A 17775-nucleotide genomic window follows, 5' to 3' on the forward strand; every position below is an offset into this window, starting at 1 on the left:
TAGTAGGAGTGCCTATGTCACAGAGCTGCTAAGAACACTAAACAAATCTTGGCTTGGAAAGAACTTAGTGACACATTTAGCTCCCAGTATGTACTCCAGTAACATGACCTATGATGCTTTTCTGTTTTCTCATTTCATTTTTTCCGTTGCTTCTTGATTACATCAAGAGCATATTTTACATTGTATTTTAAAGCTATTTTGAGGATGGAGTACTCATTTTTTTCTTCTTATTCATTTGTTTGAAATTTATAACCTTTCCTTTATGTTTTCATTCTGATGTACAATTCCTAGAAATCACTCTCATATTTTCTTGCAATAGCTACTTACAATTTATGAAATATCTTGTTTGGGAGGAAAAAAAGCAAAAATATGAGAAGTAAATACAACAGATTTTTTTCTTTTGAATCTAGCTGTATTTTACAATAGATAACATCAGGGAATTTTTCAGCAGGCTTTGTAAAAGATAATTTAGGCACTTGTTTTCTGCAGGAAGTAGAGCATCCTTCCTGTATAAATGTAATTCTTCTTTTAATAGGCAACATAGTGTTCCCACCAGGGAAACATATTTTCCAAACATCATTTTATGAATGGAGTCCCCAAATTACGACCAAATGCATCTCATGGTGTTCTATATAAATTTCGTTAAGAAAATTATAATAATCCTCTAGATTAGGGTAGGGTCAAACTTCTGAGCAATATTAGAAAGATGGAAGACCTTGCTTAGAAAGGGTTGAGAGGCCCCTGAATTCTTCACCATCCTGAAGAACAATAATTCATCATGGCCTGAGAGCTTTATTTCAGCAAAAGTGAACTCTCACTGATAATATAGAGAAGCATGAGCGACCTCTATTTTTTGTTTCATGCTCAGAAAATTTATTTATTCCCTTTTCTTTTCCTTAGTTATCTTCTATTTTCAAGTGTGTCTTTGGCAGATACTCTCAACAAGTTACTATTCACAGAAAGCAGATACAGCTTTATATACCAAAAATTATTTAATTAAGGATTAAAGACAAATTAGTTCTTTGACGTCCTTCCCACCAATGTGTAGATAACTTCGTAGTGTATAAACGGATTTATAACAAGACTTCCAAGGTTCCCTGGAACAGGCAATGTATATTTGTCGCCGAATGCCAGAGTGCCTGCCTGGGTTATATTTTAGGTTGCAGTGCCGGCCCCTGCCTCAGGCTTTCTCATGCTTTCTCACGTGTTCTAGGCACCAGGGCGCTCAAACTGGCCCAACAACTGTTTCATAAACTGCAAATAAGGCTCGAGACTGTTTAATGTGCCTTTGAAGTACTGCTGCATTTATTTCATGACTCGCTCATTATCTTTTGGAAAACACTTCTGTTTCTTGGGCATCCAGGGCTATCCATCAACATTTATTGCATCTTTGTTCATTTGTCCCCGCTCTGTACTGCAATTTATTATACTCAATTTTATTGTTATGAGGCTCCATCGTATCTCCTGTTCTTTGCTTTTCTGTTATATCTGGCTTCTGGCTTCCTTCTATGGAGTAGCTCATTTGTTGGTGCCAAATCCGACATCCCCCTCTGGTTTGCCGTGTCAGCTCCCTCAAGTTCTCCACCCCTTTGTCTTCTTTTCCGCGTGGATCCATTGAAAATTTATTTTTATTTATTCAGGTTTACCTTCTGATGTATTATTCTTTTAAAGTTCCACTTTAAAATTGAATAAATGCTAATCATATTCTTAAATTACTTTGATACAGTGTTTGACACATCTGTTCTTTATAGCTACCTCTTTGTTGTGTTTTGATGGAGTTCACAACAGGTAGAAATGTATGCACTCTGTGTTTCTTTTATGTTAATGTTAACAACGAAATTTCACAGTGCCCCGATGCCTTCTTCGTAATAGTAAACGAAGGAGAGAAGCTTCCATTTGGTTAAGTACCTACCTAGTTCATAGCAAAATGCAGGGCAGTTGACCACAGGTATCTCTTTGCACCGCCACCGACACCTTGCGGAGTCAGCTTTACACCATCATCTTTCTGGAAACAGGCTCAGAGGAGTCGAGTTCATTCAAGGTATCCAACTCTCAGGTCCCTAAACGAGGATCCAGAGCAGTCCTCACTCCGGGTGCACCGTGCGGGCCACGGCGAGTGAGGGCGCTGCGGTGCGGCCTGCCCCGGGCCCTTGCCAGGCCACGCACCGGGCGGGGTGCCTGTTTCAAGGGTTTCGAACCCAGGGTTTTTGTCACACAGTCGACCTTCAATACGAATTCATTGAAAGAATAAATGAAGGTGCGGACAACTATTGTTCTGGCCAGTTGTGGTGTTTTAAAGTCATCTTACCCTATTTTTGGATTGATTTTAGGACCGTGAAAATCCCAGATTCAGCTGAGGGGCTTGGATTCCAGATCCGCGGCTACGGCCCATCCGTTGTGCACGCGGTAGGAAGAGGTGAGAAAGCCATCCTGCCACATTAACAGCTTTCCAGCATGTTTGCTATTCTTTGCTACACAAGAATATGTTTAAAATGTGCCTCTCATGTTATGAATTTTCTCGATTATATTTTTACTGCATTAACTCTATGGTAGTATATTTCTAAAATAATATTTTTGAAAACCTGTTAAAAATTGTAAGGCATGCCCCAGCTGAGTAGCTCAGTATCAGAGTGTCGTCCTGATACAATAAGATCAGGTTCAGTCCCCAGTCAGGGCACATACAAGAATCAACCAATGAATGCATAAATAAGTGGAACCAAAAAATCAGTGTTTCCCTCTCTTTCTCCCTTCCTCTCTCTCTAAAATCAATCAATAAAAAAAATTGTAGGGCATTTTTATCTCTGTAAAAATTTATAAATGAATGATCCCTCCTAAAACCTGCATGCTTTTCTGCATGCTTTAGTTTAGCCAAAGGATATAATGATTCTTAAGGCCATCTATTTGTCTTTTTCTCTGACAGCAAATAGTTATATTTTTGTCAGTAATTCAGAGATGTGAGTTTTCAGGTTTAAGAATGATCTGTGTGCTTTATAGCCTGTCGCTGTATGATTACTTCAAGTATTCCTATAAGCTATGCATTTTATAAACCATAAAATGCATTTTAAATTAAATAATTTTAGTGATTAAAAATTTTGTTTATATTTTATTCTCTTTTTGTTTGATGGACAAATTAGTTATTGATATCTCTTGTTATATGTATTTTCCTCAAAATTTTTTAAAGATTCTGGGAGTGAATTTTAGTGAGGACAATTCTTGAATATAAATTATGGTCTTCAAGATGTTTATTAATTCTTTCATAGGAGAAATTGCTTGTAAAGAAAGGCTCTTCTAACATACTTATGATAAATTTTATAGTAATTTATATTAATTATATTCATTGTTTTATTAATGGTGCTCTGATTTGCTCAGAATATCAAATAATAATGATTGGAGGGTTCTGAAAATCTTAACTCACTGGTTAGGATATGCCATTTCCATACTTAAGTCAATGTCTGTGCAAATAAATGATGGACAGTTGATGTTATCTGATTAATTTTATTCTTCAGTTCTCTGGTTCCTAACCCTTTGTGCATATCCTGAACTTATTTTTCTTAGCAAATCCAGTCCAATTGTAGTTGCTAACTGATTTTTTTCCTTAAGAATTTCTGTAATTGTTGGCATTTAAAAAAGTAAAAGTGAATACTATTTTAATTTTTAGAGATTTTGTAAACTAAAGAAAGATAAATAAGGCACATTTTTGGCTTTCTCATTTGCCATTATATATGCATACTTAGAAAATTAGATTGACATTTTAAAGGGAAAATAACTGATTAGCATTATAAAGGTTACTTTACAAATCTCTTCAAACTAATTCATAGGGAGGTGGGAAAATAATCTGTTAATCACAGTTTGGCCTGTTAAGTTGCAGAAAAATTTTGAGAGGGTATTGCTATCAGAACCAAATTTATCAAAAAACATTAGCTAGATCTTTATTATACAGGGTGTCCCCCAAAAACCTATACACTACTAAAAGCTGATAGATCAATTGATGTTTCTTTCTTTTCAGATTTAACCCATTGGAATTAATAATTATTCAAAGTGTGTATACATTTTGGGGGAGACACCCAATATTTAAAAATTGCTTTCCTTATTGAATATGTGATAAAAACAAATCTTTTTCCTAAAATTAATTTTTGGCAATTTTCTCATTTGTATTTAAAGGAACTGTGGCTGCAGCAGCTGGTCTTCACCCTGGACAGTGTATTATCAAAGTCAATGGGATCAATGTCAGCAAAGAGACACATGCCAGCGTTATTGCACATGTCACAGCCTGCAGGAAGTACAGGAGACCAACGAAGGTAAGCTGCCTCTCCGCTTCTCTAGATCTAATTGCATAGAAACCCCAGTGGACAACATAGAATGTGTCAGAGATGTTTGTGGTTTCCCCTTCTAGGTTCACACTTAAGCACAGCATTGTAAATCTCATCACGACTGCTTTATCAGCATAATGAGTTATGACCTCGATTATGTTTAAATGGTTACGTTATATTGTTGCAATATTTTCACCTATTTAAAAAGTATTCTGGGGCATTTTCATGGTGATTTGAGGTTTTAAGTTTATCAAATTGAAATCCAAATATTTAAAATGCTTTCTTGACCCTTGTGATAGCTTTAGAATATAGAATGGTCATCCTGTGTCTGTATATATGAATTATAAATGCTTACAATGTTTATTAGTAGAATTTTGTGAAAAACAAAAACTTGGGGATTTTATGGGGTCTGCAGTTGAGTTTTTAATATATTTATTAGGCAATTGAATTTAGCTCTGAAAAGAAAACACCAAAATGTACTCATTATTTAAAAATTTCAGTACTACCCTCTGATCCAAATTTCAAGTGTCATAGAAAAATAAAATTACAATCCTAATTTATAAGCAAATCTTATTATTTCATGAGGCACAAGTGAATTTTGGACTAAAAGAGAAAAATTCAACTTAATTAACTAAATACAAAAGGATTTTAAACACCAAAAAACTTCAAATGAGAGGATTTGTATTTTTTCTGTCATGTACGATGAAGTACTATCTTCTGGATTGGAGAAAACGACTGTGCAAACCAGAAAGACGAATGCCTATTTTCTCACACTTCAGGCCTGATACCTGCAATGTACTGAACATACAAGAAAATAGCTCATCAATTTTGCTTACTAATAAGGTCAAACTAGCATAGCAAATTAGAATTCACACATTGACGCATAGGTTATTCTGGTTGACAGTAAGTAGTTTAATACATATTTATTTGAACTGTATTATTGAATGAATTTTTAAAAAGGACTCTTCTGAAATTATCAAATCTTCCCCCTTCTATCAGAATTTTAATAAGTAGCTAAGTTGATTTCAGTTTCACTCCTTCTGATTTTCCCTGCCTGCCTTCTTGGAGAGGTGTTGCTGATCAATAACACAAAAAACAATATTTTAAACAAAAATAAAAAACAAAAACAAACAATAAATGGACAGAAAAAATTTATGAAATGAATAACATGTTCTCTCAGGTATCCATTGTCACAAAACAGACTGTCCCACCATTTGGTGGCTTAAAACAATAGTGACTGATTATTTCTTTTGATTCTGAGGGTTGGCCGTGTGTTGTTTCCTGCGAGGGCACTGACATCTTTGTTGTGTGGGGACTGACTGCGCACTATGGTTTCGCTGCTGGTGACCTTTCACTCTAGACTCCTCCACATGGTCTCCTTTTCCTGTCTTTAGCAGGGTTTTCCTTTCTGCATGGTGTCTGGATTTCAAGAGGGGATATTACAATCCATCAACTCTCTTCTTACATCATGCTTGCTAATATACCTTTGGGGAAAAATCAGATCACATGACTAAGTCCAGGGACCATGTGGGAAGGAATTACATAAAAGTGAGGATACTGGGGGATGTGGGTCGTTGGAGGCCACAACACGTTACCAAAATGTATTTAAATGATCAAATATTAGCTAGCATTTTAATGATGCATAGCAATAAATAATTAAAGACAATTGTGAAGTTAATAGCACAAGAGAAAAGTGGATAATTTAATTATATCACACCTCAGTAGTGCAATTCAATTTATCATCTTACCTAGGAAAAGTATAAACTTAAAGTAATGCAACTCAAAGCATTTACTTGGTAGCCGGTTTTCTCTCATTTATCTAAATAAGACTGAAACTGCTATTTCAATTAAAATAGAGGATGATTTATGATAGCAGAAGATTAAAAGATAGTTACATCACTTGAGAATCCTAATGAGATGAAAGATGTTCTTCCAATTTTTTTATAGTTTGATTCAAAAAAGCATTAAGTGTATTAAAATATATATGACTGTGAGGAGAGCATTTAAATGGTTTGTACAGTTATAGATGGTTGATTCTTTGGAAAACTATTCATCTAAAATTTGTTATTTTATAATTCACTTTAAGATATACTTGAGGCATTTAAGTAAGACACTTGGGAAATATATCTTACTTAAAAGTATACCATTGGGGGATAAAATTTCAAGCTTTAAAAGGTCTGCTTGTTAAACAATAACAATAGTTGACATGGGCATTCTATTAGTTTCTGACATTGATTTTCTTTCCAAATTTTATTATTTTTAAACAAACTAGAAGGAAAATAAGGTTGTCAGCTCTCTTTCTGAAACAGGTTTATGGAATGGATATGCATTTTTAGGAAGCTCTAATACCTCAGATGTTTTTTCCCTTCCTGATTTCCAGCAAGATTCCATACAGTGGGTTTATAACAGCCTTGAGAGCGCTCAAGAAGACCTTCAAAAGTCTAACGCCAAACCCCCTGGAGATGAAGGAGGGGATGCTTTTGACTGCAAAGTAGAAGGTGGGTTCCTTCTTTCCTCCTTATTTGTTCATAGCATTTTTCAATATGCCTGTGCCTAGTCCCAATTAATTGAAAATCTTATATGCTCAAGCCACTTTTTTTCCCCTATTCTGGAATATAAAGCTCTTTTTTTAAAAAAAAGATTTTAAATTAATTTTTAGGGAGAGAGAGAGAAACATTGATGGGAGAGTGGAATGTCGATTGGCTGCCTCCCGCATGCCCCATACTGGGATCAAGCAGGCCACCCAAGCATGTGCCCTGACTGGGAATTGAACCAGCAACCCCCTGGTGTATGGGACAACACCCAACCAACTATTCCACACTGGCCAGGGCTAAAGCTCTTTTTAATTATAGTTGACATAACAATATTATATTAGTTTCAGGTCAAATCACTATGTTATACATTTGTATACCTTACAAAGTAATCACCATGAGAAGTGTAGTAACCATCTATCACTGTACAAAGTTCTTACAATATTATTGACTATTCCCTATGCTGTACATTATATCCCCATGATTTATTTATGTTATAAATAAGTCCCTCTTAATCTCTTTCACCTTTTTGCCCATCCCCCATTCAAACCACTTCCTCAAGTAATTGTCACCGATAGATGTCATGTCACGTGCCTAAGTAATAACAGCTTATAGCTAACATGTAATAGCTACTGCACTTTGGTAGTCACTTTATTAAGTGTTTTATATCGATTATCTCATAAAGTCATCAAAGGAGAAAATCTTATAAGGTGTGATTATCACCATCCTCATTTTATAGGAGAAGAAATTGAGGCTAAGGGAGTTACCCAAGCTAGTACATGGTCGAATGGGGATTCAAACCCAGGTTATAGTGTGTTTCCTTGTTTTGAGTTTGGATGTTGTATGGACCTTCTTACTCTAATGTGGCTTGCAGACCAGCAGCAGCAGCACCTGGAGCAAGAGAGGGACGCGGAATCTCAGCCCCAGCCCAGATCTACTGACTCAGAATCTCCATGTTAATAAGATCTGACCTGAATGCACACTAATATTTGAGAAGCCCTAGTTTAGAAGGTCCATGGTTCCTTTGGAAATAATTCTTGATTCAAGCAACTTTAACTGTACTGTAACACTGATAGTAATGAAAGAGGCGAACCAATGTGAAAATGAGAGAAAGACCATTTGATAAGGACTCCTATCTTCCTGTTTTCCCAGTGAAGAGAACCAGCAGATTGCTGTGTTGAGTGGCTTCTTTGCCAAGGGCGAAGGGGCTGAGGCAATTACATTTGTGTTTGCATTTAACAAATGCCTCAAATTATTGTTTCAAACGTTTTTCACAGAAGTCCTTGAATCCTCTCTTCCATTGTCCTGGTATCTCTCCATATATATATTTGTTGGGTGTCTGTAAATATTTATTGTCGTTTCAGTGTCTTCCAAACCAGCACAGGTGGAGAATTCCCTCTACATACTGCTCCTATGTGGAAACTTAGGAAAAGCTGTTTTCCCTCCACTCGAGGAAGGCTACTTGTTAAGAGCCACTTAGTTCATGGACAGTATTATTAGTGCTCAGCCTATTAGAGTGCAAGCTTGTTATGATAAATCAGATCTCTTATTTATTTAAACCAGCTCTCTTATTTATTTAAGTCTCAGGGCCTCATCCTGCGGCTTTTATTTTTCATTTATAGTTAGTTTCTGCTAATCATCATTGCTGTCGCAGTGAAAGGTTGATGAGATGCTTTGGAAATTGATCTCTAGCTATTCTGGGACTTAATTATTTTAAATAAACTAATATTCCATTTTTGCTTATTTAGTATTTGCTATTAGGTTTCTCAGTATTTCTTATTTGAGATTTTAGGTGTGGGGTTTTTTGTGTGTGTGTTTTTGTTGTTGTTGTTTTTTACCAGCTGACTGATTGTAGGCCAAAACCTATAAGAGGACATTGCAGATGGAAATGGTATTATAGTGAATGATGACAAATTTTCTCAATGAGCTATCTCTGGAAGATGCTACTTGGTAGAATCCAGGCACCCTCTCTGCTGAAAGAAAAAAGTTTATTGCCTCTCCTTTCTGCTTCTTAAATATGACTTTATATATTTTCTCTGCTTTCAGAAAATATTCATCCAATGTTTAAGGCAGTTTTGAGAATGCTGATTTTAATTCATGCATGCTTTTAATGAGAAAATATAAAATTGTGTGCATAATATTTATATTGGTGTAAATAGGCATACATATGGTCCGTAGATCTAAATGGATATGCAAAGATAAAACGAGTTATGTTAGAGTGGTGAGATTTGGATCACTCAAACATATTTATAAAAAATGTTCTTTTTCTAGAAAAATGTTCACAAGGATAGATGCTTCATTTAGCACATCGGATTTAGCCATCCTTTAAAACACTCTTTAAAAATTATTCAAGGAGACTCAAATTATTTGAAAAGACTAACATAAATTTGCTGAATTAAAATTGTCTCTATCCCAGAGGTAATTGACAAGTTCAACACCATGGCCATCCTCGACGGGAAGAAGGAGCACGTGAGCCTGACGGTGGATAACGTGCACCTGGAGTACGGGGTCGTGTACGAGTACGATAGCACCGCCGGGGTCAAGTGCAACGTGGTCGAGAAGATGATCGAGCCCAAGGGCTTCTTCAGCCTCACTGCCAAGGTAGAGGCGGTCCTGGGGACCCGGGATTGATTGTGTTTTCAATAAAGCAGCTGGAACCCTCGCCCACCCCCACCTTATGAGATGTAAATAGCTGTAATAACGTAAATCTCAGTTTATTGAACATATTCGGTGATCCAGAGTGTACACGTTTCTGCGCTTGCGCGCGCGCACACACACACACACACACACACACACACACACATGCGCGCGCGCACACACACCTGCCTTACCACTGATTCAAATAGCCAAAAGGATTTACTAATTGAACACATAATAGGATGCTTTTATCTGCTGCTGTTATCAGATAAGGCTCACACACTGTAGATAACACTGATTGCTACTTTATCAAGAGAACTTTTTTTTTATTCTTTAAGTTAAATGCACTCTCACTACCAGACAAGTGATTTTTTTGTTCTTCTTTAAAATTGAGAAAAAATATGTTCTGAGTAGCATAGGCATTGTGTTCCCACATCAGTGTACTGAGTTATCCAGCAAGGAGTCTTAAAAGTCTACCCACCTTCAGGAGTCCTTTTATAGCAGCAGAAGGCAAAGCCTGAGATGCGGGGCTCACAGGCCCACAGAAGCCAGGGCTTCACTGAACAGAAATACTAGGCAGCTCCAATAAGACCACGGGCGGTCACTCAGTGTGTTGTGGAACTGCGAACATTTTATTTGGCTAATTTGGCAGGTTTCATTTTCTTGTTCTGTTTTGTGTTTTGTGTATATGCGTGTGTGTGTGTGACTACAGATTCTTGAAGCCCTGGCTAAAAGTGATGATCATTTTGTACAAAACTGCACCAGCCTTAACTCTTTGAATGAAGTGATTCCTACTGAACTTCAGAGTAAATTCAGTGCCATTTGCAGTGAAAAAGTTGAGCACATATGTCAGAGAATATCCAGTTACAAAAAGGTAAAAGTTCTATGTATGTATTTTACATGTAACTATTATTTAAAGTATTGTTTAAGTGTCAAATTTAATTCAATTCCTAGTATTTTCACTACTTATTTTTGTACCAGTTTATTGAAATGATAACATTTATAACATTTTAGAGTTTTGAAAATGCCTGTAAATCTACTACCTCATTTCATCTTTGCAAACCTGTAAGCTAGGTCATTATCCACATTTTCTAAATGTAATAACCAAGGCTTAAAGAATTATATTACCCACTAGCAAAAGATAGAGTTGAGATTTGAATCCCGACCACCTAATTCTGAAGTTAGATTTTAAAATTACGGTAGAGTCCTTCTTTCCCTTTTCTCTCAACAGAGGGAACAGAGCCCTTAATCAGAAAGCATGCGGAGCATCGGCTGTTTTAAATTGATCAACTGTTTCATTTACTTGACATATTTTATCGAGCATCTTTTATATGCCAAGCTCTGTTCTTGCACCCAGGAATATGGGGCAAAAGAGAGAAGCTATTTTCTCTCGTGAGGCTTATGTCCGAGTGGGGGAAGCAGTAAAGAAGTAAATGTTTATCTTCAAGGGGGGGGAGTCAAATATTGAAAGGAGTTATGGGGAAATCAAAATAGGCAGCTATGGTGGGAAGTGCCCGGATGGCAACTTTAGGCTGGGAGGCTTGAGAAAGCCTCTTTGAGAAAGCTTGTACTGAATGACAAGTTGGACTCTTCATTTAAACTGGAGTGGGGAAGCATCCAGGTAGAAAGAGCAGATGGTACAGAGGCACCCGCTCCAAAGAGGGCCAGGTGGAAGGGGGCCTGCCAGGCATAAGGTTGAAGGCATGGGCAGGAACCAGTATGAGGACTTGTGGAAGCTTTGTACCTTTTGCAAATTCGGAAAGCGTTTGGGTTTTCTTCTTTCATCAATGAGAAGCAACTGGAAGCTTTTAAACAAGGGAATAACTTCATCTGATTGAAGTTTTTGAAAGATCATGCTGACTCCTCTGTAGGAGTGGATTGTAAGGGGCAAGAACGGAGGCGTAGGGACAGATAGGAAGCTATTACAGCAGTCCTGCTGAGGGACAATGATGGGGAAACCAAGGCAATTAGATGGATTTGAGAATATACAGGAGTGGGCAAAGACAGGTTTACAGTTGTGAGTACACAAAACACAGTTAATAAAGCTGTTGTAATAATCATAACTTGCATGGGTTTTTCCATACAAACAACTCTAAATTTACACTTTCCCACCCCTGTATTTTAGAGGTAGAATGAATAGAAACTGATCTCCAAAACATATAGTAATTTTTTATTTTTTTCTATTTATATCAATAGGAAACTAGCTGATTAAATTCTTTCTTTCAAAATGAGGCCGGTTGCTTAAAATTTGGTACAGCCATTCTAGGAAATATAATTTATCTCAAAGTATATGAATATGAGTTAGCCCTATGTGTCTTATGTTCCTGACATAGTAAGTAAAAGATAAGCCCAGGCATGGCATATCCAGTATGTCCACATGAGAAGAAGGAAATGCGTGAATGGATATCGAAGGGATGTCAACCTTGGTTCCCTTAGGTGGAGTGGGAGAAGGGAAAGAGGTCGCTGTATTTTTCTTTAAGCGTTTCCTATAGTGTTTGCCTTGTTAAGTTGAATATGTATTGCTATTACAAGTTTTTATAAGCCTGTTCACATGAAGACAATGATATTCAAGACCATTGCTTCACTGTCACGTCTGTTAACCCTCTTTCCATGATTGCTGAGCTCAGTTCATCTACAGTATTTGAGTTTTGGAAAGATTTCATGAACATACCTTGTTGAAGTTGAAGGGCAGATTTTCTTTTACTTCTCCTGTCTTTATAAAATTTGACAGTGCTTTGGAGTAAAATTTAAAAGCTCTAAATGAATGCAAAATAGTGTTCCCCTTTTGAACACATTTTGAAAAGAGAATCATTCTATTGCAGAGATGGATCTGTAGAAGGTTTGGTAAGGGTTTGAGCAGATTCTGATTGTCAAACTTGTCACTGTGTGTTTGTTATTTTCTTTTTTACTTTTCTCCATTCATGAAACAAAAGCAGTAGAAGTAGCTTTAAGAAATATACATGGAAATAGGTACACTATATAAATTAAAATAAAACATTAGGGTCAGGGCATAGTAAGTAGGGTATCGATTCAGCTGCTTTAAGACGGACTGGGATAACACGGGCTAAAACAAGACAAAGTTTATTTCTCACTTATATGGAGGCCGAACCTGATAGGAGTCCCATGGGATGGGGCTTGACAGTCTTCTAGGGACCCTTCTATATTTTTGCTCTCTCTCCTAGGATGATGCCCTCTTCCACCATCGTGTAAGTCCTCGATCCCCAGGAGGGAAAAGAGGAAGAGGAGAGGAGAGAGTTTCCTTTTGAGGGCATGGCCCAGACGACACTGTACACATGACTCCTGTGGGTCATTTAATGAAAGAGGCTGGGAAGCCATGAGCCCTGGTCATCATGGCCTCAACTAAAACTCAGGAAATTTTATTACTAAAAGGAAGAAGGAGACGATAAGTACTGGAGGAAAATTAGGACATAAATTTATAGAGAAAGCTATATTAGAATAGATAGTATAGATCACCAGGGAAAAGCAGGTCCTAGCACTATTTAGTTACTAAAGTGGAATATTATATTTAGACTTCAGCTTCCTGATCGCCAAAATAAAAAAGGAAACACAGCCTATTACATACTTATCAGCATCCCTGTGATATATACAAGTTTCTTAAGAGAAGCAAAGCTTTTCTTGGACTGAGTCCTAAAAAAATCTCTCACACTGGATTTCAAAGAGGCGGCACCAGGAAATGGCAGGGCAGTGCCCGTAAACATGTCCATGCAAACGAAGCAGCGATTTGTTTTATGTGGCAGATATTTTTAATGCACTCTCTAATAAAAGCCAGTGACATAGGTCAAAACTCAAGTTCACAAAAGCCAGTTTGTTGCAGGATGGGGCAGGAAGAATAGGGAAATAGTGACTAAATGTGTACCTGTTATGTAGGCAACAGGGCTTAAATCGTTTACTTGAGGATGCCGGCCCTGCCACACTTACAACTTACTTGGGAAGAAAAGTCAAAATACATGAAATAAGTAATAATAATACTGACTCCTTAGCCTCCTAGGAGGTGCGATTAAGAATAGTTAGACATGCTGGCACCCCACACCCTGATCTATATGAGGGTGTTCCCTGGGGTCGTGTGGCACACGACAGTTTGTCACAGTCTGCTCCAGGTGTCAGGCACTGCATGAGATATTTTATAGTTTGCATGTGTTATGTAATCTTACCAACAGAGTGATATGAGGCACATTATTTCATCGATGAAACATCTGGAGCTCAGAGTGGTCCAGGAACTTGGCCAAAGGCACGTAGCTGGGGACGTCAGTGGAGTTTGAGCCTTGCTCCCTTTATGCTGGAGCCGGCTGTGGCTCGTTTTCGGGCACTGACGCTGAGCTACACGGCTTATGTGCTCAACAGTGTCGTTTAGACTCCAAGGGCCATGGCATTCAGAAACGGAGGAGAAATTGTGGATCAAGTAGTCAGGAGACGCGTACTGCTGGTGGGGAGATTTGTCAGTGGAGAGGAGGGGAGGTGGCACTAAAGGGGGCGTCCTCAGTGAAGGCAGAGGTGGAGACAAGGCACTGACCTTCCCGGCGAGGACTGGCACCCTGCCTGGGCTAGGAAGGAGGGTTTGAGCTGGATGCAATGAAAGAAAGAAACTGAAAAACACCTGATTTTCCTGGTGGTATCTGGAGTGGCATAATAATCAGATTTGTTTGTAAAAAGTGCCAGTGATGGTGACTTAGACTTGGGTGGAAGCCCTGGGGATGGAGAGAAAAGGATCCGTTCCAGCGTGTGCAGGAGGTAAAATATATTCAACTTTACGATGAGTTGGTTATGGCAGATGAAGGTGTTAGTCCCTGGTTTCTCACAAAAATATGGTTTGCGATAAACTGAGGAGTGTATCTTGTGGGGGGTTAGAAGCACAGGGTTTTCCCCCAAATGTTGGGGTTTCTCAAACACATTACTCTGGCGAGTGAAAAGAATAAATAAAAACACATCATTTTTACATTTTCTCAGGAGTCATTGGGATGATTTTAAAGCAGAGATGGAGTGGCTAATGGGCACCGATTTTAGATGACAAAACTGATAACATTGGATTATGGAAAGCTCTTGTATGTACATTATTACCGGAGCTTTGAAATAACCATGTGCACTGAATACGCTTATCACCCCGCTTCTTTCTCAGGGAGATTGAGAATTTTCTTAATGTCACGTAGCTGGCAAGTGGGAGATGAGGTATCAGTCCTGTGGAATGCTCTGCCTTATTTTTGCTTTTAATTTAGAAATAAAAAGAAACTTGTTGTCAAGTAGGGCTTTAAAAAAATGCAGCTATTTTTTTTCAGCATCCCTTCTTGACCACAACATATTTAGAATAATTGGCTATCTTTCTCACTAGGTAGAGAACCCAGATTAGCAAGAAAATATTTCAAGAATCTTTTCTGTTTGAACAAAGTTTAGATACCTAAGATAATAGCCTTAATAGATCATGTAAGGTTAGTTCCATTTGCATGTCAACGAAAACAGTAGCATTTGTGAATATATATGTTTAACTTCCACATATTTACTTTTATAGTATTATTAGCAACGTACTTTTCTTCCAGATGAAAGCTTCAAACACCACTCTTTCTGTAAAATAAAATGTATCCATAGAAACCGAATTCTTAAAGAGGCTACCTTGCCTTTATTTTGACTATAAAATTTTTAGATTTTAAAAATAGAAAGTTGATTTCTATAGTCTCTGGATCTCAGCCGCTGCCATCATAATTGGTTTTCTGGCCAGTTGTACAGGCCATAGATGCTTTTCAGCCCACCCATGTATGAGAGAAGTTTGGACCTTACTGGAGACCTGGGTGAGTCCTCCACAGGCATTTAATCTCTGGAAGATGGTGGGTGAGCCAGGTGTCAAACCGACCCCTATTCTGCTACCTTGTGTCAGTGTGAAGACTGAGACCCTGTGTTGGTGTCTTAGGACACTGATTTCTCTATCAGACTCTTGGCTGTTAGAAGTCTGTGCATTTGAGTCCTAGGAAGTGATATTGGTCACTTAAGTTAATTTCTTTTAGCACCTACCTTGCGAACAGAGTTTCAAAGGAATTATGTACATTTGCTGCCTGTATTGCTTTGCTTTATTAAAAATGTGTGGATTTAAAAATACAATTTAAATTCTAACAACTTATAATTTATTTCACTTGTTCCAGTTGATGTGATTTAATTTTCTTTTGATTTTGCTATGGATGATGGACGTGAAATGTTTGAGTTACCACTGTACACTCAACTGCTGTTTATTTCTTCTTTAATTTTCAGTTTTCTCGTGTACTAAAGAATAGAGCCTGGCCCACCTTTAAACAAGCCAAATCTAAGCTATCTCCACTGCACAGCAGTGATTTCTGCCCTACCAACTGCCATGTCAATGTGATGGAAGTGTCTTATCCCAAAACGTCGACCTCCCTGGGGAGTGCATTTGGTGTTCAGTTGGATAGTAGGAAGCATAATTCTCACGATAAAGAAAACAAATCTGAACAAGGTATGTTAGTTTGAAACTTGATCAAATCATGAAAAGTAATTTAAGCAATCATAATTATTCCCACATCCCTGACATTGGGCAGATTCTTGGTGTGTAAGCAAGTCTGAACTTTTGCAGAGAAAGATTCCTCATATAATCATTTGGATAATTATTTGTAACTATTTATAGAATGAAAATGGAGTATGCAGTTTTCTTATTTTATTATTTTTCCTTTAAGAAGAACTGTTCTTGCCTTTCTTACGCATTTTAGGCACAGCTCATCTTGCTGTGAAAACCATTAATTTGCAATGGCCCCTACAACTATGAGAAAATCAGATGCACAAAGTAATTCTCACCATCACAGCAGGATGTGGGATCAAATTCTACTCCTCCCCTTGAATCGAAATTCCCCATAAGCTTTAATTCCTGAATTAAATTCAGCATTGGGTTGGCATTTGATTTTATGTAAGCTTGGGCGTCTAAAATGAATTGCACTGGATTGTTACTGTTAGTTAAAGGTAGTAACAATTACTATGGGATGATTTCACCTCAGGGAAACTGAGCCCTATGGTGTACATTCAGCACACAATCACAACCATGGCGGCGCCTTCAGGCCTGTCTCTGGCCCAGCAGGACGGGCATGGACTCCGGTATTTGTTAAAAGAAGAAGACTTAGAGACCCAAGACATCTACCAGAAGCTGCTGGGCAAACTCCAGACTGCACTGAAAGAGGTGGAGATGTGTGTTTGTCAAATAGATGAGTAAGTATTTTATTTACTGTATTTTTAATGTGTCTAATAAAACAGCTGTAGAAAATGAAACTTCTGAATATCCATCATTCCCTCTTTAGTTTTTGGAAATGAAGAGATTTTTGGTGACTGTATAAACCCTCTTCTTTCTAACAACTTAAAAATGATAAAATATGGCAAATATCTATAGATGTATCTTTCACAGAAGCTTTAATATCAGGAAAGAGAATGACAAAATTTTATTGTATGGAAAACATTGTTTCAGTGTGAAAATATTAAATTGAAAAATATGATTGAAAGAGTATTAACTGTGAGAGGGATTTCCTCGTAGCTTTTACAGAGCAGAGCAAAATATTTGGTGTATATGCATGCGATAGATGTTTAGGAAAAATGTAAAATATAACAAATCCTTAACACACTTCTTAAATGAGTAAATCCAAAACTGTGTATCCTTTGGACCAATGACCAATACCTTTTTTCACTCCTGCTTGAATTAATGGTCTAGTAAGCAAAACCCAAATAGCAGTGCCAATAATTTGAAAGGTTTTATCAAGTAACACAGAGGAAGTTAATTACAACTTTTCCAAAGAGATCAACTCTGGATCTTACTGAGGAGTGTGACAGTTGGAGGAAGGCCTGAGCGCCGCAGGACGATTTGCCCCAGCACGACGTGTGATTATGTTTCACATCTAGTCAGGGCAGCTCTGTGTGGACGGAACGCCATGGCATTCGGGGTAGCACAGCGTCTCGTATACAGCAGGGTGGATAATAATAACACATCACAAGTTTGTGGTGAGAGTTATACAAGGTAATACAAAAAGCAGTCAGTATAGTGAGTAGCATCATATCATTCAAGGGGTTGAAATTGTTGGGCATTTCCAAAGTTGGTAGAACCTGAAAATGGTATAAACACTGCTAATCCTCCTTTTATTGTACCTCTTTTTGAAGTTACACATTTACATTGCAATCGGGTGTGTGTTGCGTAGTCCACACACACAAACGTCTTCCCATACGTCCATAGATAATTTTGTTTTGACAAAATATTTAGAGCTTATTCTAAGCCTTTGTTGCAATTAGACATTATACTAATGAAGTCT

At 37.6% G+C, this 17775-nt stretch overlaps 1 protein-coding gene across 1 annotated transcript in view; it reads left to right on the plus strand.

Moving 5' to 3' along the window:
* The window catches only part of PREX2 (phosphatidylinositol-3,4,5-trisphosphate dependent Rac exchange factor 2), a 179432-nt gene that overhangs the window by 96476 nt on the left and 65181 nt on the right, over positions 1-17775 (plus strand). The window contains exons 19-25 of the mRNA XM_087825421.1: positions 2331-2416; positions 4162-4298; positions 6691-6808; positions 9258-9442; positions 10191-10352; positions 15731-15950; positions 16483-16690. Coding sequence (XP_087681547.1) covers positions 2331-2416; positions 4162-4298; positions 6691-6808; positions 9258-9442; positions 10191-10352; positions 15731-15950; positions 16483-16690 — 1116 coding nt within the window. The remainder of the gene's footprint in view (positions 1-2330; positions 2417-4161; positions 4299-6690; positions 6809-9257; positions 9443-10190; positions 10353-15730; positions 15951-16482; positions 16691-17775) is intronic.

The sequence above is a fragment of the Miniopterus natalensis genome, chromosome 16, assembly GCF_054644295.1.
Source record: "Miniopterus natalensis isolate mMinNat1 chromosome 16, mMinNat1.hap1, whole genome shotgun sequence".
Lineage (NCBI taxonomy): Eukaryota > Metazoa > Chordata > Mammalia > Chiroptera > Miniopteridae > Miniopterus > Miniopterus natalensis.